General features: G+C 33.1%; 2 protein-coding genes across 4 annotated transcripts; both read left to right on the top strand.

The window, feature by feature from the left end:
• Positions 1-448: 448 nt before the first annotated feature.
• On the top strand, positions 449-16,330 carry LOC116778177 (eukaryotic translation initiation factor 4E transporter). 3 transcript variants are annotated; one of them, XM_061526133.1, is made up of 24 exons: positions 449-867; positions 5,093-5,261; positions 5,336-5,414; positions 5,674-5,893; positions 6,326-6,677; positions 6,869-6,958; positions 7,281-7,349; positions 7,683-7,788; positions 8,012-8,074; positions 8,613-8,720; positions 9,009-9,126; positions 9,269-9,382; positions 9,660-9,775; positions 10,049-10,126; positions 10,430-10,564; positions 11,230-11,320; positions 11,526-11,644; positions 12,240-12,333; positions 12,849-13,015; positions 13,340-13,450; positions 13,588-13,671; positions 13,831-13,890; positions 13,964-14,069; positions 14,247-16,330. In XM_061526133.1, exons 1-24 carry the CDS (start codon positions 789-791, stop codon positions 14,417-14,419), a joined length of 2,901 nt encoding a protein of 966 aa, XP_061382117.1. In that variant the 5' UTR covers positions 449-788; the 3' UTR covers positions 14,420-16,330. The 3 variants fall into 3 exon arrangements, with proteins under 3 accessions (XP_061382117.1, XP_061382116.1, XP_032528000.1); XM_061526132.1 differs by lacking the exon at positions 449-867 and adding an exon at positions 4,264-4,873 and having other exon boundaries at positions 11,233-11,320; XM_032672109.2 differs by lacking the exon at positions 449-867 and adding an exon at positions 4,264-4,873.
• Positions 16,331-19,158: 2,828 nt separating this feature from the next.
• LOC116778180 (ecdysone oxidase-like) lies at positions 19,159-22,329 on the top strand. The gene is made up of 4 exons (XM_032672112.2): positions 19,159-19,313; positions 20,138-20,260; positions 20,359-20,498; positions 20,778-22,329. The coding sequence occupies exons 1-4, from the start codon at positions 19,232-19,234 to the stop codon at positions 22,278-22,280; spliced, it is 1,848 nt and encodes a 615-aa protein (XP_032528003.2). The 5' UTR covers positions 19,159-19,231; the 3' UTR covers positions 22,281-22,329.
• Positions 22,330-23,469: the final 1,140 nt, after the last annotated feature.

Here is a 23,469-nt window from a genome sequence, read left to right as displayed (position 1 = left end):
TGACATTTATTCATTATTGATCTTTTCTACCTTACCTTGCCACTGCAATATTCTATCAATCATTTTATTAAACATAGTTTATAAATCAAAATATTACAGTTATCTAAAATTCATTCCATTATACTGGCAGTGACTGGGGGATTTATATATAAATATCCACGAATTTTAATTATTTATCTAGCTTACAACCTAATTTATAATTTTTTAGGGTAATTTAGTTTATTAGTGCACTTATGAATATTACCTTATTTATATGCAATATATAAAAATACTTTAGCAAAAACTGAAATTAAGAAACTTTATTGAAGCAAAGAATGCCGTTACACAGAAAAAAAATAAAATAGTGGCAACTGGATATAAGCCCAACAAATTAAAACTAGCAACTTGTAAGGAACAAATGTTTCTCGTTATTATCTTTCAGATTTGTTCTTATAATACAGACCCAAAAGGCATATGGCGGACGTTTTATATATTTTTGCATCGAAAACTGATAAATTCTTTTAGTTATGAACATCTTGTGATCGCTAGAAAGTATTTGTTAACAGTAGCTTTTAAACGTTAGTTGTTAATGTGTAAATAAGTTTATTTTACCTAGATTCTTGTACATATTGATAATATTTTCGTGCGTGGACGTTTTTATCCGTATTGTTTAGTGAAAAACGAAAAGTCTGTGATATAAACAATACCTAGTTGATTGATATAATTTTGTAAATATTGTAAAGTTATTTAGGAATATTAGTAGTTTTAATATATTGAAAGAAGACTGAAACTGTGTGCGATTGCAAGCTATGTCAGCTGTGAACCTATTGTCTTCATTGAAAGAAAATCCAACGGACGAAAGCCAGACGAATGGCTCTAACCAATCAGGTACATAATTAAAGTTTTTAACCGCCTTCCGTCTTCATTGTGTTTTTAAAAGTACCTTCCAATTTCAATCTAATTCACTATTGATCTCGTTCTAATTCTAGAAATGCTATGCTTTAGTGTCCTAATTAGATACTTATATGGCGTACTAAAATTCAATGAAACAAAGAATAATCGATAACGCAGATTATTTTAAAGTAGTTTCCTCCCATCATATATATCCCTGAAAATTATTGATATCATTGTAATTAAGTCCTAATAATAAAGCTTGATTTCTAAGCAGTAACTTGTCATTTGGAACTTTTTTTTGGCTATTAACTGACTGAAAACTGACAACATAGAATAAAGTAACACATAGTTTTTTTAAATATTCATGTAATGATAATAATGTAATGACATAGTTTATTCTTTAAATAATGAAATTAGGTTAAGTACTCTACATCTGACTTTGTCCATATACTATTTTAATGTTTTCTTATAAGTTTTTATTTCACAAGTATATTATTTTTAGAAATACAGATATTGTACAATAACAGTGGTTTTTGAAATATTACCCTCATTAAATATTGTAGGCTATTCTGACTTGCTACATATATTTTGGAAACCACATTTTATGCTGTGTTCAGCATAATGTTTTAACCTACGCTATGCTATGCTCTGCAATTTTTTGCTATGCTGTGATTAAAATTGAAAGACTATTGTTTGAAAATATCCGTTTCACCTATGCTTATTTTTATTGCAAGCTATCAATACGTAGACATGTCGAACACTATCTAAATTAGTTGTGTTTGAAAACTGAATGGGTTTTGATGCTCTCATTGTATTATGTTTGCAGGTTAAAATTTTTGTAATTATATAGGTTATGTAACATCACAACACGTCTGTAACTATACGGAATGGGAAGGAAACGAATAGTACGGACAGTAAGTTAAGAATATTAAGTAAGACATGTACAAAGCATTTTTATGCCTGATATGTTTAAAATGTTTATATTCCATAAATTGAGAAGATAAATATGAAATTAAGATGTTTTGTTACATTTATAATGAATCTTTATTTTTATCAGTGGCACTACATCTGTACTTGGTGGAAAAAGAACTTTTTTGGCTTTAAAATATATTTTTCTAGTCCGTTTTACAGTATCATTACTAATAAAACATTTTGAAGCAGGAAAACACATTTTATCCATTGTAAATAAACATGCCAACATAATTATCCAATTAAGCAATTTACAAACAAAAATGCATATATTCAGATTTTATAATTACTCAGAAAGTTTTGTGAAGTTAAGTGAACTGAAATGACATAATAATAAAAGTTTTTTTTGGTTTCTCCATATCTTAGCATTTATCAAAACTGGAGTAATTTAATTTATAAGCATGTAATTCAACAAATATTCTTTAAAACATTATTTCATATAAAAAATAATATTTTATTAATGTTATAAATATGAAAGTTTCGATGAATGGACCAGGAAAGAATAGAAATTTGTCCTATGAAATACAAGCAAATTGTCAACCGAAAGTTAAATATAGCTAAAGATTTATATGGCAAATTCACATATGTTTTGAGTATGAGTTGATAAATCAATAAGAATAAAATTTTTAATGAGTTTACTGATATATTCAAACACGTGGAATAAAATGCAGCCCTTGCCACTAAAACCTATACTCCAGCTGTGTTACCTTTAATATGAGCTGTATTTAACTCACTACAGCTAAGTTTTACTGCCTAGAAATATGGTAACTTTGCAAAAACCAAGATGAAAAGATAGATACTCATATACTTTCTATTATAATGCATGAAAAAATGTTCTTTTGACTGTAACGTTTTGTCTTTTGACTGTTTACAGAAATTGATAAACAATAAATTATTGATAGCTTGTTCCGGTCAGTTATAAATTTAATTATAAACATATTAAAATGAAAAATATTTCATGAAAAGCAATTCTAATGAGTATATTTTATGTTCATATTACATTAACTGAATTTTGCGCCACTCCGAATAACTGTAATAGCATTTTGTAAAGATCTTTATGGTGTTATGTTGAACACAGATGCCCTAGATGTTGTGTTACTGAACAATAACTTGCTTCATTCAATATCCCCTAGCTGTTTGCAAATAGGGTGCGGAGGTTGAAGGTCACCATCCCCTTTGCTTATATATTTATAGACTAGATACCTTTGAATGCCATGTTTATAATGTTACTCAAGGTAACATGGTTTTATTACAAATTAGCCTTCATCCATTTTATTTTTCATTTGTATGTGTTTATGTGCAGCTGCTATATTTTTAATACCATTTTTTTCATCTGCCATGTTTGTGTTTCAGCTATATACAAGTATCGAATTTTTATTGTGTATTTAGCGTAATATGATATGCATATAAAATATAACGTTCTTGTATATTCATTTGGTAAGCAAACAAATTCAAAGAACAGTTTTAAAATATATATTTATTGGCGAATTCTGAATATTGGCGATTTTTATAGAGACATTAATATATTCTAAGTCATTTCCATGTATTAGGTGATGTTAAGTAGTTTCTTAATATAAATATTTCCTCAACTTATTAGGTATGTTTTTTTTTCGTATTCTTGTTCGTAACTGTATTTTACAGTTAGATTTTTTGATGTTTTTTATCAATGGGTCACAAGCTAGTATTTTTACAAGCTTTTGTTTAATATAAAATGTTTATGTTAAATACATTCATATATCGGGGTCAAATTATTGCATCCAGAATATAAAGCAGTTATCCCCGATGTGTTGAAAGGAATTCTTTTTCTATACACGTTTAGTTCGTATCACAAAGGCGATGTCAGCTAAATGACGTCAACATAACGGCCTAAGATGACCGCTCATTTATTTTTCATGCACTCGTGTTCTACAAATTTCTTCATTTTTGTTTCCTATAAACAAAAATATATTTCGTGTTACAAGCGCTTGTTTCATATTAATAATAATAAATTGTAGCCATTTTTTAATAATAATAATATTTTTAGTTTTTGTGAATGTTTGTTTTCATTACTACCATAAGTAGTTATGTTCAGTTTTAACGGTAAGGAACAAAGACAGACATAATATAATAACTTTTTTTTAAATATTATGTCTCTTTATAAATTAATTATGGAAAGCATTTCATAATCTCAGTAACTAAATAGTTTGATTTGTTGAAATGAAAAACCAGTGTGACAAATAAATTTACCACAGATTTTCTGAATGTACTTCCCTCTAAATCTTAGAACATATTAAACGTGTCGTGTCTATCGTTACTATCATTAAATGTAGGTAGGTATAATATCAACAAGTTGAATATTGAATTTCTGTTTTCTGATAAAATTGATCCCAATGGAGGGTAGTTTCGTATGCAACTCTAACGGAACGACCAAAGCCGCGTTTATCCCAGTCTTTGAGACGTAACTGTTGAAAGCAGGAGTCTGCTATAGTGTTTTGCGATAACTTCGTGATTTTTCCTGACAATTATTTCATCTCGTCTTGTCGCGAGTGTTACTACGTAGTTTCAGAGCGCTGGCAGCTTTTTTATACGTACAAATCGCGAATCGTTGCGTCTCTCTGACAATCCTAGCTTTTTTAATATTTAGAATTATTCATATATAGTAAAAATTAATCGTTAATAATTTACTTTTATATTTTAAAAATATATCTATACATATACGTCTAGTTGAGATTCTATTAGTTTAAATATATTGTGCGCCATTTTGTTTCGTGGCACGTTTCCGTAATGGTGAACAATGTCGAAGTTGAGGTGACTAAGAAGTCACGGAGACAACGGCGACGGGCTGGTAGTCGAGCTTCTAAACGTCGCGCGAAGAAATCGGCTGTCCTGCCCACGGTGACTGTGATGTCACTAGAGATAGTGTCACCAGTAAAATGTGCGGTTCACACATTCCTACTCAAGTATCAAAGCGCGCTAAGAAAGGTGCCGTCACAACTACCGCCAAAAGTACACGCCGGCCCGCCGACGAAACGGGTGAAGCGTGTGTCGTGGCGTAAGTTGGACATTAGTAACGGTCACCTTGTGATGACAATGTAACGAACTCATCAACTGATTATTGTTATTAGAAATTTAATCGTTTGTAATACACTATCGATCTATGCATACTCCGCACAATGGATATTTATGGAAGCCATAGGTTTCAATAAGGTTTTTTTTTTTTGCTGTCAATGTTTGTGTTTTTTTCTTTTTAATTTTGATTCAATATTGACAGGTCACGAAGAAAGCGGCGGGTCAGGCGGCGGCGATCCCGCTGTGCTGGCTGTGGGTCCCTCCCGTCGGCCCCTCACTTATACGCGGGACCAACTTATGCGACTGCGGCACTCGCCGCTCGTCAAGCAGGGACTGGAGAATGCATTCGCCGGGAACGATCACCTTGCTCTGTATGTTACCTTATTTCTTATTCAAATATCTATTTCATATTTAAAACGTTACACTAATCTATGTTGTCTTTCAGCGTGCTGAAGAAAAGATCGGAATCTCCAGCCGGTGATGACAAGGGAGCTAAGGGAGATGCGCCGGTTGAAAACCATAAGGTACGTCATGAAATATCACATTCATCTCGTGATTTCTTTCTACATTGGTGATTTGGGTTGGGTTACATTAGTGATTGAACAATCTTCATAGTATTTATTTTACTTAGGTCTAGACAAAAATATTATATATTCGACCAATCTGTGATCGAAGCAAACAATGTGTCACAATAAAATTTATTATAAATCCTTAGGATATGAAGCATTGGTGTATAATAAAAATGTCTGCGAGAAATATTTTATTTGTAATATATTCCGTCAGGGTGTTTACGGGCGTGATCGCGAGCGTCGTTCGGCGGATCCGCGCGAGCGCGTTCGTAAGGAGAGCGAGCCGAGTACCGGCATTGTGTTATCACCTCAGAGGAGATCCTTCACGTCCGGATGTGGAGCCCCAGCGGCCGCGGCACCGCCACCCCACGTGGCTCGGACCAGACCCGACTCGCCGCTATCCACACACCCACCCGCACTCAAAACGGAACAGGGTTAGCCGTCGTCACTCAGTACTTACACATAACGCAAATTTTGTACCACAAACCCATAACCTATATGGCAATATGTAAATTGTGTCAAGATTCAATTAAGTTTGAAGACATGAAAAAAGTTAATACATTCAGTTACATCGAAATTACTTATGTTTTAAATTCGTATGTACTTATGTACAACTTGTTTTGGTCACTGCTTTATCATTCGTGTTGAATACGTGATTTGATAAAGTATGAACTTCAAATGTATATAAAATTATGTATTAATGTGACCTAAATTACACTGGCAAAAAAGGTGATGTGTTCTTTGAGATTTATCACACATTGTATATTTTGCCAACAGTGTAAGATCATGATTTTTTTTTATGAAAAGTAAAATCGTGTTGTCTTCCTAAAATAAAAGAACAATATTAAACAATCTTTTGTATGCAGCTGGTCGCCGTATCGGCTCTGGTCGTATAATGGTGCGCGACATGCCCCCTGGGCAGTGGGAGGAGAACGAGTACCGCGGCGAACGGAACGAGCGAAACGAACGAACTGAGCGTAACGAGCGGCACGAGAGACACGAGCGTAATGAGCGACATGATCGAAACGAACGACACGACCGGACTGAGCGACACGACCGTAATGAGCGACACGAACGGACTGAGCGTCACGAACGTAACGAGCGACATGAACGTAACGAGCGACACGAGCGAAACGAGCGACACGAGCGGAACGAACCCTACCGTCCGCCGCGAGACCGCGAGCGCGACAGAGATGACAGGCGGACTAACTCTGATCGGTGAGACATAATAATACATAGTACACTTGATCAATTAAAAGCATTATGTATGTGAGTGAAATAGTTCTAAAGATATACTCACCTTTTTTTATGAATTCGTATTTGAACTAACCAGAGTCCATGTAAATTATATAATTGATGTAGATATATAATGGCTCAATTGAATGACTTTAATATGACAATTTTTGTAGGTTTGATCGACGCTCCTTCAACCGAGATTCCTACTCCTCTGAGATCAAGAGGGAAAGGGACGATCGATTTAACAACGAGAAACGGGATCGGTGAGTTATATATAGATTATACATACATATACATTATATATAACTGTCTGTTTGTATTGACAAGAAGCAATACATACGTTTATATATATATATGTGTCTATTTGAATTATGTTTATGTGTGAAGCGTGTGGTTTAGGTATGGTTGTAATTTAAAAATTTGGGCCCATTTAATGAAAAAAGAAAGATTCACCGTGAGCTATATATAATAAATATGTAAAAAGTAAATAGCTTGTTATCCTATAATTTACACTTATTCAATATTATTTTTCTATAAAATTTCGTATAAATTTATTTTTAATTTAAACGTGTACATTTATTACAGGGAGGACAACCGTAGATCAGGTGGTCGCTTTTCTCAACGACGGTTTGAGAAGGAAGATGAACCAGAATGGTATGTTAGACTTATATACTAGAAGCAGAAAAGCTTATCAGAGTAGCGACACACTACTAGAGTGGATCCATTCGACGAGATGAAACAGGAAGATATTACAACTATTATTAACATATAAGTCTTGGAAGGTCCAAAGTCAAGAACAACTGTAATGAAAAATTTCCACTAATATATTATGTCTGGAGCACCAAAAATGAGGAATAAGTAATAGCCGGTGTAAAAATAAAGTGTAAACATTAACAAAGGAGATGTAATTTATGTGTCGTGGATGATTTCAGTTTAATATTGCAAGAAAAGCCAGTATCAAATGTATGTATGTAAATAATGTTTTAGGTTTAGCGGCGGACCGACGTCCCAGTTGGAGACGATCGAGCTGCGTGGTTTTGACGAGCCGAGTAAGAATGAACGGGGCGCGGAAGAAGGACGGAACAACGACACGGTTAGTACATACATACAGTATATAGTACATTGAAATAATAAAATTTTCACATAATAATAATTATCGTATGTCCTTTTTTGTTTATGTCAAGGACCTATGTATATTGTTATATCCTCAAAATCGGCCATGTTATGTAGAAAAAAAGTATGTATAACAACATAATTAGTTCACCATTCATTTAACTATGTTATATATTATTCTTATATATTTTTTTATTCCGCAGGCATGGCCCGGTCCACCGAGATCACCAGATCGTTGGAGGGGACCGTCTCCTAACAAAAACACGGTACATTTTATATTGGGTTATTAGATATAATAAATTTTCAGTAAAATGTGATATTCTGTAGGAGTTACACATATGTATTTATTGGTCAAAACAATTATGATAATGGAATGGAATATTTTTTTTTATCGCATACGGCACAAACCACTTTCTGATAGGCAAGTTTTTTTTTTAATTTATGTGCATATTTCACATCAAGCAATTTAGCAAATTTATTAGATGTTTAAATATATATTTTGTACCAAATATTACTCTGTAAATATTTAGAAGACATTTAAATTGGTTGTTATTATTCAATGGAATGCGTGCAAACGGATTTCTGTAACACACAATAAATTTTATGAGACTGGCTCGTATCACTGGTGACCGTGAACGATGATGTGTCAAGATATATGACAAAGAGCAAACGATGAAAGATACTTGTCAAAATGAGGTGTCTGTTTATAATAATCATATATTTAATATTATAACAATGATATCGTCTTAAAATGCAAACTTTATGATTTTTTTCTTAATTTAATTGTTCCCTTTGTTTTATTAGGACAAGGATTCTGGTGTGGAGAGTAAGAGTGAGGAGACAGTGGCACCAGAGCCGGACTTCAATCTAGACGAATTCCTTAAATTCGACTCAATACCGGAAGTACTTACTGTAAGTATGGCAATGTTTACATTGAACATAATTTTCCCAAAAAAACAATACAAATAAAATTGAATGAAGCGATAATATTTTATGAATATTATAAATGTGGTTATTGAAATTTAAAATATTTACGATTAATTATATAATAAATATAGGCTATTCATTATATGTTATGTATAGAAACCTATCCACACACACACACACACCCACACACACAAATAAACGTAAATAATAATACAATTTACCTTTCATGTCAATCGTAATACGTATAGTATAATAATTTATATATATTTTTAGAATGGCACCAGCGAGGCTGAAGGCAGTCGCTTCAGTCGTTGGTTCCGTCGCGACTCTCCGCCGGCCGACAGACATACTGACAGGCATTATGAGAGACTTATGCATAACATGATAGACGGTGTGTATATCAATAAATACAAAATAAAAGTTCTCATCAAATTATTGCGACTATAATATTCTTAACGTCATAAAATATTATTCAACTTGCTTGACGTTTCAGAGGTTTGTAAGCAATTAATATATAAAAATGTCCTTCTTAGATCTGGACAACTCTACTCGCGAGACGACTCCTGCTTCTGGCGTACCTACCACCACAGCGCCATCTCTGCTGGAACTGCTGAGAAGAGCTGGGGCCGAGGCTGATCCTCGACCTGGTAAATATTGTATAATTAAAACATTAGATTTTGTTACCTCTACTACATTGACGAAATAGTAATTCACTATAATAAATAATAAGATACAAATTATGACAAAGTTCATCTCTATGTTAATATGGGTTAGACTAGAAACTCCTTACACTGTTAAGAAGCTTTGCTAATATAGAAAGCAACGGTAGATCGTAATTGACTTCTTTGATTGGTGATATTGATGGTTCTATGTTTCAATTTGTGGGTCCTCCTCATACTGTCTACATAATAAATGTTTCAATAGAATTGAACAACGTGGGTGGCAAGATCCACAGCCTAGAGGAGTTGGAGGCTCGGCTCCGACCGACCCAGCCGCCCGCCCACCACCACGACCACGACCTGTCCGCTTTCAAACGACTTGTGAGTTATTCATCATACTATAACAGTGTATTTATCTATACAAAAAAAATAATATTACCTTGAAGGTAATTGGCAACGTATATTAATATGAAAATGCAAAACAACAATAAGAAACAAATGCCATTTCGATTGTGAACATCCGCACTGGTAGATTATTTGTTTTGAGTATAGATTCTTGGAAATACAATGTAAAACAAATTAAAATTTTCTAATATATATATATATATATATATATATAAAATGTATCTCTATTATTATAATGCTTTTGTTCAGCTTGCGCAGGTCTCTGGTGGCCACGCGGTGACTGCGGAGCCTCCTAGACCGCAGCCTCCGCCGATGAGTCTGCTTCAGGTGGAATTTCATTTACTTCATTATCTTGTGTAGTTCTAAATGTAAATGTACATAGCTCTAAAGTCTAATGTATGCAGTGACGAATATACATCTTAGTTCATTCGTTAACGGTTGATATCGTTAATGAAGAGAAACAAAAATTAGGAAAACAAAAGAAAATATTAAGAAAAAAACTCAAAAATAATCTATTTGTAACTTTAGTAAATATAAGTGGTGAAAGGTTTACTATAAATCCTGGAAATAAAGGATCGTTTTCATTAATAATAATCTCAAAATGATAAATCCAATGATGTTCCTAAACAGATGCTTAACAAGAGCATGGAGCAACAACAGCAGCAGCAACAACAGCAGCAGCAGCAGCAACAGCAACAGCAGCAGCCAAAATCTGCGCCACATATACCGCAAGAGCTCCTATACAAGCTCCTGCAGGTGCAGCAAGTATGTGTCTCAATAGAATAGTTTACTGTACATATGTAACTACTACTATGAAGTCGTGGTGGCCTGGAGGTTAAAAGACCCGCCTCTCATACTTGAGGGCGCGGGTTCGAAACCTGGCAAGTACCAATGTGATTTTTTCCGAATCATATGTACTTTCTAAGAGTATTTAGACACCACTGACGAACGGTGAAGGAATCTCAAATTAAAAGATTGAAATCGCCAACCCGTCTTGAGAAAGCGTGGTGATTAATGCCCTAACCTTCTCCATTTGAGAGGCCTTTGCTCAGCAGTGAGCTCCGATAGGCTGATGATGATGATGTAACTACATTAATCTTCTTTACCTGAAACAATCTGTCCTCAAGTATATAGTGCACATTTTAGTTTGTCTAGATATTTAACAATGACTGTTATGAATGAATGAATAGACTGTATCGTGATATGGATTTTTCATTTTCATTTTCATAATGGATAATGGATGTCATTGATATTCTAATAAAATTAATTTAAATTAAATGTACGTGTAATAACGAATTTGTGTAGGTTAGTTATTTATTCAACTAAAGTCAACTATAATGTTATTCTACTATTCAAATGTTATATTACAATACTATATAATATTCTACATTACTATATGAAAAAACATTAACTGTGGGTTACAATATCAGCAGCAGCAGCGTCAACAAGGCGACGTGGGTATGGGCTTGCCCAGTGAGAGAGAGCTGCTACAGAGACCAGAGGCACAGGCTATCATACACGGTACCATTTAAAATTTATAATTTTATATTTAATACTCAATAATAATAATGGATGGTAATTTTTTTTACTATGAAATTATATTTAGTAGATTTTTGTTATTTAGGGTAATCATTTGTAATTTAAATTTTTAAAAATACAATGCAATCCTATCTTTTCAAAGAACTTGCAAAATATTTTACTATATCATACTGGTTTGTGCGTCCAGGTCTTAAGGCAGGGGAGATTACGGTCCAGAACTTGATGCAGCAGTTGGGCAACCCGGGGCTGCAAAGCAGGCATCGAGAACTGCTGCTCACAATACTGAGAGTGCACCAGCAAAGACAGGTTTAACATTAAATCAATTTAGACCTTCCATACATATCCAACGGGTCATAAATTTTAATTCATAAAGATCATATTATATTCATCATCAACATAAGAGAAAAAATATATGATAATATATTGATATGGGGAGGTTATCTTGATTGTTTACAAATATTTACAGAATATTTAAAAGATAAACATGAAATTAAAATTATTAACCTTGTTGAAAACAACATTACTTTTAGAATGAACCAGTGTCATTGAATGCATTCTAGATATTTTTATTTTACTCATTTTTGTAATTTGTATTAAATATGTATATAAATAAGTTCAAAGCTAATTAATTTTCTGTATGTAAACAATACTTACTATAAAAATATATTTTTTTTAGTTTACACAGAATAAAACCAGTATTTTTTTAACGACTCTCGAAATATTACTCGATTTTTAAAAAATTATACAATTAGTTATCTATTTTATATATACTATAGAAAAAATGTTGATGTAACTAACAGTCACCATTAACCACTACCAGGATTTGAAATTGAATTAACCTTGATCTACACCTTTATGTAGTTTGTTCATTGACTCAAAACTAATATTATTATTTTTTTAGCAAATGGGTGGCTCCCCACTTCCGGTAGTATCTCCGCCACATCTGGTAGTCCCACACCACCAGCCGCTTAGACTGTCGCCATTGCCAAGCTCAGGTACATTAGATCAATAGTCAACTAGTAGACTTTATAACTAACATTAGATATTTTTTTAAGAATATTAATCGATAAATGTTGTACTTATTTTTTAAGAAAATATTAGTTTAAAAAATTTCTATGTTTTGTATCGGATTGAAATTAAACATTGAGTTACATTATTAGAACTTCGCTATAAGTAGGAAATACGCACAAAGAACATTGTAGTTTTTTTATTTGAGTATGTGTTTGAATCGGACGCAGCATTCTGCGTGTCCCCTATAATGGCAGCGAGTCCTAATTCGCTCGCAGTGCATAATTCAGGTACACACGTATAGTATTTGTTCGTGTTACAACTATTTCATAGCAATTTTACTAATCTAAGCTAAGCCTGTTTAAAAACTTTTTGCATGTGCTCTGACACAAGAAAGTACACATTATCCAGTCATTCTTTCATTTACTCTACCAGTGTTGTAATGATTTTTATAAACATTTATTATAATAGTAGTGTCGTTATATTCGTTATATTTTCCCAGGCGTCCCAGCTCGTATTCCGTCGCCCCGCGAGCTGGCGGCACACACTCAGTCGATCATGCAGGGAGCTCTCATCAAGAAGAAGCTAGAGGAGCAAAGGGAAAACTATCGCAGGAGACACGACCTGCCAACAAAGCAACATACACAAATCTCTTTTACACCCACATCGGTCAGTCTACAATATTTTTTTTTTTGCTCAAGAACTTATTTACTTTTTTAAGTATTTACCTATATTATAAAGACCTTAAAAACTTTTTATACTGAACTTTTTGCTAATGATAAACCGAACCAATTTTGGTTCAGGGAATTAGAAAGAGATATTAAACGACCCCTTATCAGCAACTAGGCTATTGGATGATACTTATAAGAATGTATGACGGATTAATTTATTTAATAGCGAAATGGATTATCGATAGAAGAAAGATAATAGCCCAATTTTGTTTCTTAGATTGCATTGATTGTCATAGAAAACTATATAACATATACACCACAGGTTTTAAGAAAAATGTCCGCTGCTGCTGATAAGGAGGAGGGTGGCAGTCCTAAAGGAGCCGGATGGCATGGGATCACACATGCAAAGCCACATGGAAGACCTATAGTGAAGGTTCGTGAAGTCATAGTTTATTTATTTATGTATGTTATGTATATGTAGATTTATATTTAAAACCACTCATCATAAAGAAAATCCAATTTTTGTTTTTTTTAAATCATAATATAACAAACGTAAACTTCATATTGCAGGGCAATCAAAGCGGAACAGCTCCAATGGGATATGCGACCTCGCAGCAGGATTACCAACAGCACTACTTGAATCAACAACAACAGGTTAGTATAGCTCCAATGATCTGATTAATTCTATTAAGATGTTATAAGTAAAGCTCCTTAATGTATTTTTTTTATAGTGAAGGCAAGACTTCGCTTGCTATTGATACTACCTTCGACTTAAAATAAATATAATATTGTATGTTATGTGTAATATTGCAGCAAATGTCAAATGCCAATCGTGCCTTCCCACATCAGCAACCTAGACAGGTTACAAATTCTGTAAGTTTGACACTTCATAATTAATTCGTTAACAAAAATCGTGTTTTAGTTGTAATTAATATATTCTTTGTAGCTTAATAACATGAGCGGAATGGGCAACATGGGCGGTATGGGCGGAATGGCTCGCGGTACAACGCTGCATCAGTTGCTCGTACAATCTCATCAGAGATCCTTGAATGGTATGTCAAATTATAATTAATAATGTTTTATATTCCCATGGCCACAGAATCATTGAATTCTATAAAGTCTCGCTTCAGTTAGGATGACTTGCAACGATGATTTCACTACAACGTCAGTCTTCCATAAAACCGTCTCGATGTAAGTGTGAACAGTGGTAAATATGTATGTCTTGCTAGAGATGGGTGGCGGCGCCGGTGGTGGTGACAACCAGCTAGCTAGATGGTTCTCCCCGGAGCTGCTCGCCCGAGCTTCCGCCGGCAAGCTGCCCTCCGTGCATGTACCCAACGCGCTATCTCTGGAAGACCTCGAGCGACATCACCACTCCCCAGCGCCGCCCGTGCGCAACTGATGCACCCCCCTCGGTCACCCCTATATATACCAGGAAAGTGACGCCACAAAACACCATGTCAAGTTAAAATTGGAAGTGACGTCATCAATTTGTCTGAAATTGTGCGTAGTGATATTCTCTGCGAGGAGTGACGTCGCCCATCTTTATTTGAGTTAGTTTGAAGTCAGTGAAGACATCTGAAGATACTAATATTTTAATGTGTTCGGTCTGAAAGGCTTAACATCTGTATTCAGGTGTTGAACCCAAAAAATTTTAAGTGACTGTAGTGCCCTTATCATTTATTATTGTCTTATCGCAGTCGTAAGGTAGACGTGTTTGGATCGCTCTGCATCAATTGAAGTCATTATATTTGAGTGTGTTCAGTTGAGTAGTTATTTTTTTTATCAGCCACAAAAAAAATTAGTAAGATTATTACGTCAGGAAGATAATGATTTATCGGTTTGCAATCACTATGCATTATTTAGTTGTTTTTTTTTTTTCTTTAATTGGTCTAATATAAACAGCATGTATTTTAAACCATGTAATAATTAAAAATTGATTCAGAGGCTTTTGTATATAGTGAACACTGCCATTTTTACTAAAGAGTAGTAATCATTTAGACAAATTAATACATTGATCTGTTTGAATTGAGGGATGGTTAAATATAACATGTTGAATAATATAAATGTTATATTCGTAAGTACTCGACTGGATACGGCGGTAATAGATTTTATATATAGTTATCAACTGACATCCACATGTTCAAAACGGAAGTGCTTGTTGAAGCTTTGCAATAAATTAAAGAGACTGAGGTCCATAACAGAGTACGCTGCTGTGAAATGCCCCATACACATGTTCAATACCTAATAATTATAGATGTTAAACATTATTATTGTGTGAAAGATGTCAATGCTACGTAATGGCAAGTCAATGTTGACTTCAGACGTACTCGCTGCATACTAAACGTCGTCAAAGGTAGTAGCCGTGCAAGGATCAATGTTTGATGTATTTCTTTTAACTATTAAAAGTTTTAGCTTAGATTTTACGACACAGCCGTTGTAAGTTTTTGTTTGATCCTGTTTGGCTCCCTTTTAAAATGATAAGGAATTTGGATACAGTATTTCGATACATGAGGATGGAACTTGTTCTAAATATCCACGTCCTTATTGTATCGCTACTGACATTGACCTCTTGACAGTTCTGTGACGGAGTTGACGTTTGATATCGTATGAATGAGTTTGTATGGTCGTATGTGTGACAAAGAGTATATGGATATGCATTTCTACGGTTGTGTTTGTAAGCATTTTGTTACTACGTCATTTTCTTGATGAAGAGGAAAGATTTACGTTGAAATAAATATATTGTCATTTACTTGTATTTACATGTATACATTTGTGTGAAGGATGAATTTGATTGACGATCGTTTGAGAGTTTAAATTCGCACAAGTGATATACTATTGTGTATGATTTTCACTTGGTTTTGTTTACCTCCCCCCCCTCACCCCTACCCTTTAGACATACCTTGAGCTGCGTAAATGTCAATTGTTTTTAAAGGTGCACTACCTACAATAGATAGTGTTTTGCCGTCCAGTGATTGTATCGACAGCTCAAACGTTCGAATCATAAAGTTGAAGCACGTGCCCTTCGATGTCATTAAACAATTTCAACATTGAGCATTTCTTTTTGACGTTTTATATAGTCTGTGCCTGACGGCAATCATGTAATGAGTTTGATAGATACTTTTTCTTTTGATAGCGTGTGCATAAGATGTCGCGTTGATGCGTTTTTTGTTCTGATGAGGTGAAATTTCTGTTTTTAAACATTACTCCCTATTATGTTCTCAGGCGCACACTACGGTTTTGCGTTCACAGTAATAACAAAAATGTCTCCCGTCAGCTTTAAATTATTAATTAAAGAAAATTTCGAAGTTGATCATTTGTTTTATTTCTTTAAACACCTTTGCACCTTATACATCCCTATAATACACGCGATATAATATCGTGATTTTCTTACTGCAATGGTGGATATATAAGGAGTAAAGGCCTTATACCCTTTCTTCTTATTTAATATAATTAAATCCGAATGTAATTTTAAAGCAATTGGAACAAAAAGACAAAAAACTGCATAATATTTTATTAATGAATGAAATGCAGAGATATTAGATTGAAAATTGTAAAAGTTGGCAAAATACAATGTTTTGGAAATAAACTTTTAGTGTATACAGAGTAACCTACGAAAGTTTTAAATACCTCTAAATATCTTCAAATATTTCAATGTAGTGTCCAAAACTACAGGTAAATACTGGTTATACTACTTCCCCCCTACTGTTATGCTTTGGTAAAATATTTAATGTTTGCCTCGTCTGCCCGTGATCACGGTTGCTGCAAAGTAACCGAAACGTCGGGATTATGTAGTTTTTAAATAATAAAATCCGCGTAGTAAATCCGAATAATACTAGTTTCATTTATTTAATGTTTTATAATCGCGTGAAAACTTCTGAAAGGATTCTAAGGAAAGTAGTGATTTAGTTCAGTTGTGAGAATAACAAATTAATTTATCATGAAATTCCGTTTAGTTTAGCGGGAACTCGTTACAACAGCTTTATTTCTTGTGAAAATGTGTGCCACAAATGATAGATGTCGCTACCAGTACGCATCCTATAACAATCTGATCCACAGTTTTCATTTGAAAGAAAAACAAACACCCATCCTTGCAGTAACAGCGTGGTACAAAAATTTTCATTTATCATATTATTATATAAACTTATAAAATTTTTCTGTAATCTTTGTATTATAAAAAGTTTTATTTTGAGTTTTATGTCAGATTGACGTTGATTTACACAATGAACTAATGAAAATGTGAGGCGTAATATAAGAGGACATCGACACTCAAATTTGAACTAATAGATATTAAATATAATTTTCTATTTGATTGAATTGGCACCTAAAAAATTTTGATAAGTCAACATAGAATTAATAATCGCCACTTGCTATATTTATAATTTATATTAAAATTAACGATCAATAGCAACGATATATACAAGTACTATTTAAACAAGGCAAGGACCGCTATAAAGTCAGTATAACACGAAGCAATAAATATATAAACAATTCATTAAAGGGACTTATTTACAGACAATACGTTGTTGCATATGAGAATTTTCTTAAATAAAATTATAACTGAATCCTATGTTGTACTTTGAAGATTTTTAAATTTTTCTATTAGTAGTAAATTTTAACATGATAAAATATAACACAAATTATTAAGAACGGGCATCAATTTTCACTTGAGAATATCTTTTAGCTATTGGATATCTGAGCCAATATTTTTCAGTATCTCGTATCTATAATAGTAGAGCATAGAAAATGACTCATGATATTATCATAGAACTGATGGCGTTTTTATATTAAGTAGTTAGTCAAAGGCGAAGGAAAACAAAGAATTTTAGACTCGCATACATACCTAAGTAATTCTTAAATGGTTTGTATTCAGCATTTTTTCTTTTGGAATATTCATACAAGTTTTGCACACAGCTACCGCTGTTGTATTTGATTTGATTTGAATTGATAATTCAAAAAGAAGTGGAGTACTTATAATCTTCAAAGGTGTTTTATTTTAATTTCCTATTATCAAACACTAAAAATTGGCTTCACTACCTGATGCCTCATACCTCCCCACGAGACTATATTATATAAAACATTAATAAATAAATAAGTAAATTAAATTTTAATAAAGTACACTGTTTTAATTTTCTGATTGTTTGTCTTTATTTGTGTTACTCATCTTATCTTCTAATCAAAAACATAGCATTTAAATCTTTATCTTTGGAAATAATTCAATTATCGTCTCCGATCGATACTAAAACATATCGCCATACAGATCAGGATTATTCCAATGTTATTTAAAGTCCTTGTAGAATGACGATGATTTTGATTGCGGCTAAGTAAAATAAAAATTATAATGTAATCACACTCAGCATCTTTACCGAGTAACGAAGTATAAAAACTCTAAAGACATCTGGATTACGTTTATAAATTCATTTAATGAAACTCGAAAAAGATCTGTGCAAAAAAATTATGAAATATATTTTGGTTCTTTTACGATAAGGTCATTAGAATAACGCAAATGTTATTATTGTCTTGTATGTAGGCTTCTTTATATGAAAAAAAGAATGCAACTTTATGCTTACAATGTACCTAAATAGAAATTTTTAATTCTAATTTTGAATTCTTGATAAAATTCTCCATGTGCAGTATGCCAAAAGTCTTTTAAGTTTTGGCATCGTAAAACGCAAAAATATTTTTCTATTCCTCTTCATTTATAAAAAAAAATGTATACACCATATAAAATGAATTCTAGAAAAAACGAATTTGTCCTCAAATAATGATTTTCTTATCTATTGTGGGACAGACTACCCATTAAGATTTTATCTATAAAAATCAAATATCAGATTGAAGTTCTAGAAAAAAAGTGTTTTTTATTATTACTTTTGATTTTGACTGCCTTTTAAATTTTTTATCTAACAATAAGTAAATGACTTGTCGAAAGAGTTAATAATTCAACTTAGGAATTTGTCACTGAAGTTGATGTCACCAATGCGGATTATCCTAAAAGGAAATAAGGTCTAAAAATTTAAATAAAAAATAGTTTACCTTTGTTTTTTTGTACCGAGTTTTTAAATATTTAGAAGAGTATTTTACCCTGTGTATGTTTGTTTATATATAAATTTTTATCAGATTTAGAATTTCAGATGAATATCCAAGGAGAATATTGAACAAGCGTAGTTGTAGGACAGTCCTAGTTGTAAATGTTTGTTATCTTGATGTATCAAAGATGCAGGCAGCACCAGAGTGTTATATAAGGATGAGAGAGTATGACATTGGGTGCAGTTTGTTGTTACTGGTCGAGTCGAGAGGTAAGTTACAAGACAAATTAATTTTTTATTAATTATATATTGTACACGATTATTTGTAATAATTTCGAAAGTAAACGTGTAATTTAAAATAACAACTCAGGGTCAATGCCTCTACCAAAATAGCGATCAGAGGCAAAAATATGTGATAACCTCACACAATTAAATTTTATAATGTATTAATTTAAAAAAAAATATTTAATGATTTTAAGAGTATATTTTTCACATGAGATATAAAATTTCGTAGGTAAATATAGAACAATATTTTTATTTTATTTTTTAAGAGAATCTTTGTTATGTTTGAATTATTGAAATCTCTTTTATATGTGAAATGTAAAGAAATGAAGCTTCAATTTAAAACGTGTTTGATCTAATATTTTGTTAAATATTACAAAAAGGTATACTTTTCTATGTCTTTATTTGTTTGCAACAATAATTATTGTCATTTTTTTTTATGAAAGTCTAGTAACACTAGGTACTATGTTTAAGAAATATATTAGAAAATGATTTCGTTGAATCTATGAAACATCGACACTCGATAAAAGATAACCTTTACTTCTGTATACTAATATTTAATAAAAAATATTACAACTAAATCATTAAAGAGTACGTAACAGACTGAGACTTCCAGCCTTAAAAAAAAACAGGCACGTTCAGGAGATTTATATTTACTATTGATTTTTTATACCAGTAGTTTCTAAAAAGGACCATTTTTATTTATTGGTGTTGCTAGGACAATTACCTATTACCGTCTCACTATACAAACTCTCCAACATTAACGGACATCAAACGATGGTATTCATAGAATCGCCTTATATTTTTTCCAGGATTCTCATACGCAACGCAGCTATCGAGGGCGATGGGCAACTTTTATAGGATCAATGCCTTGATTTTATTGTCTGCTCTAGGACTTGCCGCAAATAAATGGCCTCCTGATACCTTTATTCCAAGTAAATTCTTATAAATACAAATAACAGTGTAGCAATTTTATATAAGTAATAAAGTATCAATTTGTTTAATTTGTGTTTTATGTGGTATTTTTTCATAGATAACGGAGAATTCACTGCCGATTATGTAGTGGTAGGAGCTGGTACGGCAGGAAGCATAATTGGCTTTCGTCTAACAGAGGATCCTAATGTCGATGTCGTGATGGTTGAAGCTGGCGATGATCCCCCAACAGATGCGGAAGTAATTGAAATCATTGCAGTTTTATGAGCTTTTAACAATTACATTTAACAACCTTTCTAAGTTTCATGACTATATATGGATTGTCATCTTTGACATTGTGATTTTAGTAAAAGATGAAAGGAATTGAGCGATTTCACAGTTCGTAAGATATGCTACATCGCTTAAAAGTAGCTTGTAAAAACATTCAGAAGATACTTCAGATAAAATAAATATTTGTTATTTATCATATTTGCCTAAAACTTAGTATTTAATTATACTATAATAATATTTTCGTTTCAGTTACCAGGGTTATTCTTTTCATTGCCAAAAACTAAAATTGATTGGAATTATACATCTGAAGACGATGGCTACAGTGCTCAGTATCATAGAAATAAATTTGTTGATTTACCATCCGGAAAAGTACTCGGTGGAAGCAGCAGCCTTCATCACTTCTATTACCTCAGGGGAGATGCCGCTGACTTTGAAGACTGGGTGAAAGCTAGTGGCAATGAATCGTGGTCTTTAGAAAACCTCTTACCTTATTTTAAGAAGAGTGAACGTCTCGAGGACAAGGACATAAGCGATTCAGAAACTGGTAATTTACATGGATACAGCGGAGAGGTCGGAATCACGAGACGTGTAACAGAATTGCCAGAAAAATATTTACAAGCATTCCAAGAAGTTGGACATCCAGTTGTTCTTGATATTAACGGCCATCATGTCAAAGGATTTACACAACCTTTGTTTTTTATTGCTGAAAAGAAGCGACAAAGTAGTGCCGAAGGTTATTTAACTAGAGCAAAGTCTCGAGATAATCTTCATCTAGTAAAGAATACAATAGCTAACAGAATTTTGTTTGATTCCAATAATAATGCTATCGGTGTTGAATGCGCTTCATTAGACGGAAGAGTGTTCAAAGTTTTCGCTCGAAAGGAAGTCGTCATATCTGCTGGGGCTTTCAATACGCCTAAATTGTTAAAACTATCGGGCATAGGTCCTCGAGCTGAACTCGAAAGTTTTGGCATTAAGGTTATTTCAGATCTACCAGTGGGAGAAAATTTACAAGACCATTTGGCTGTCGTTCTTGCTCATGGACTAGAAAAAACTAATGACACTCCATCGGCTCCAATTCTGAATGATTTTCCTCTAGACACTTTTGTAGGTTTAGAATCTATTGACCCAAATCAGGAAAAACCAGATTATCTGACGTTAAACCTAATTTGTAGAAATAATCCAGAGTGTTTGAGTCAACTTTGTTCCGTTGTGTTTGGTTTAAACCAAGACGTATGTAATCAGATAATGAAAGCTGGTGAAGGAAGAGAGATTTTAGTCTCTATACTTACTGTCTGTCGTCCAGTATCCACTGGAAGAGTTTTACTGAAGAGTTCAGACCCTAAAGACCCGCCTGTGATCTATACCGGTTTCCTTTCTAACAAAACTGATCTGGAAAACAGCGCTCGTTATATCGAAGACTTCATAAGAGTTGTAGAGTCAAAATACTTTAAGAGTGTCGGAGGAGAGACTTTACAACCACATTTACCGAATTGTTCGCACTTACAGTGGAACACGAGAGAATATTGGAAGTGTTATGTTCTCAACATGATGGACACTACATTCCACTACAGTAGTACATGTCCAATGGGTTCCGTATTAGATTCTCAATTGAGAGTGCGAGGTGTGGGGAGACTGCGAGTAGGCGATGCCAGTGCTATGCCGAATATAGTCTCAAGTAACATAAACGCCGCTGTCATGGTACTTGCTGAAAAGCTTGCTGACCTTCTTAAGGAGTCAGGTAAACAATGATATTGAAACAAATTACCAGTCGTGTCAAAATAAATAATTCTGAGCATTATCTATTGTTTTCTTTGTAATTGACTAGAAAATATATATGGTTATATAAAATTACCTTGTCAATTCTTTATAAGCAATATGTTGATAAATTTTAAGATATAAAACACTTGTGGGCACAAGTATGCTTCATGGTTAAAAAAATATACTTACACAACATTCAGTTTATAACAAAATTCAATGGCATGTAAAAAATGAAGTAAATTTTAGTTTTCATAGTCATTACAGTGGCGTGCACATCACAAATGCAAATAAGCACTGCTTACCCTACCCATATAACAACTAAACCTGTATTGTTTGATTCTTATTTACGTACTTTTAATCATATATTACGAAATACAAATGTTTACAGACATTTAAAATAAAATTTGATTCACGATTTGTTAAAAAAGCCATCTATAAACAGAAAATGAAACATTTTCGATCGGCCAACGCTAGCTGCTAGCCCCATTATGCAGCCAGAGCGGCGGTAGGCACAACTACACAGTGCTTATTTTCCATACAAAGAATCTCAAGGACGATCTATAAATCTCGTGTTGTATGCAGAAAATGTTTGCATGTGTGTGTGTAAAATCTATGTATGTGTTGTATTTGAGAAGCACTGCTTCCTTTTTTTCTTTTAAAATGTCGTAGAAAGTCCGTTAATTATCAAAAGAAACGGAACTCTCTGATTGGTCGTTAAACTGTTCATATTTTTTTTCGCCATGTTGTTATTATTGAATATTGTCATTTGTCTTTCTAAGCGCAAGTGAATAAGTTCTAATTAGCTAAGTACTAAATAGTGAATTAATTTATTAACGAATTATGGAAAATAATAACTGGTGATGTGTGTTTAAAGAAATTAATTGCGAGTACATTTTCAATTGTCGTTTGAATTTTTGTTTTGTCGTTGTCGTTTTTTGTTGTTTGATGATACAATCAAAATAATTACAACGGGAAGGTGGGTGACCAGTTGAGAGTGAACTTAAATAAAGGTAATGTTATTCGTTTTAATAAAAAGTATTATGATAGTTTTAATCAGCTGGCAGTTTGTGTACACACAAATACGTTATTTTGTTTTCCTTGTTTGTTGTTTTCAAATAATAATAATAAGAATGTTTGGATCTCCACTGGATACTCCGATATAAATAACTTTTATAAATCG

This window comes from Danaus plexippus, chromosome Z, assembly GCF_018135715.1.
Source record: "Danaus plexippus chromosome Z, MEX_DaPlex, whole genome shotgun sequence".
Taxonomy (NCBI): Eukaryota; Metazoa; Arthropoda; class Insecta; order Lepidoptera; family Nymphalidae; genus Danaus; species Danaus plexippus.
The sequence above is the reverse complement of the archived record's forward strand: the minus strand, read 5'-3'. Positions and strand labels throughout refer to the sequence as shown.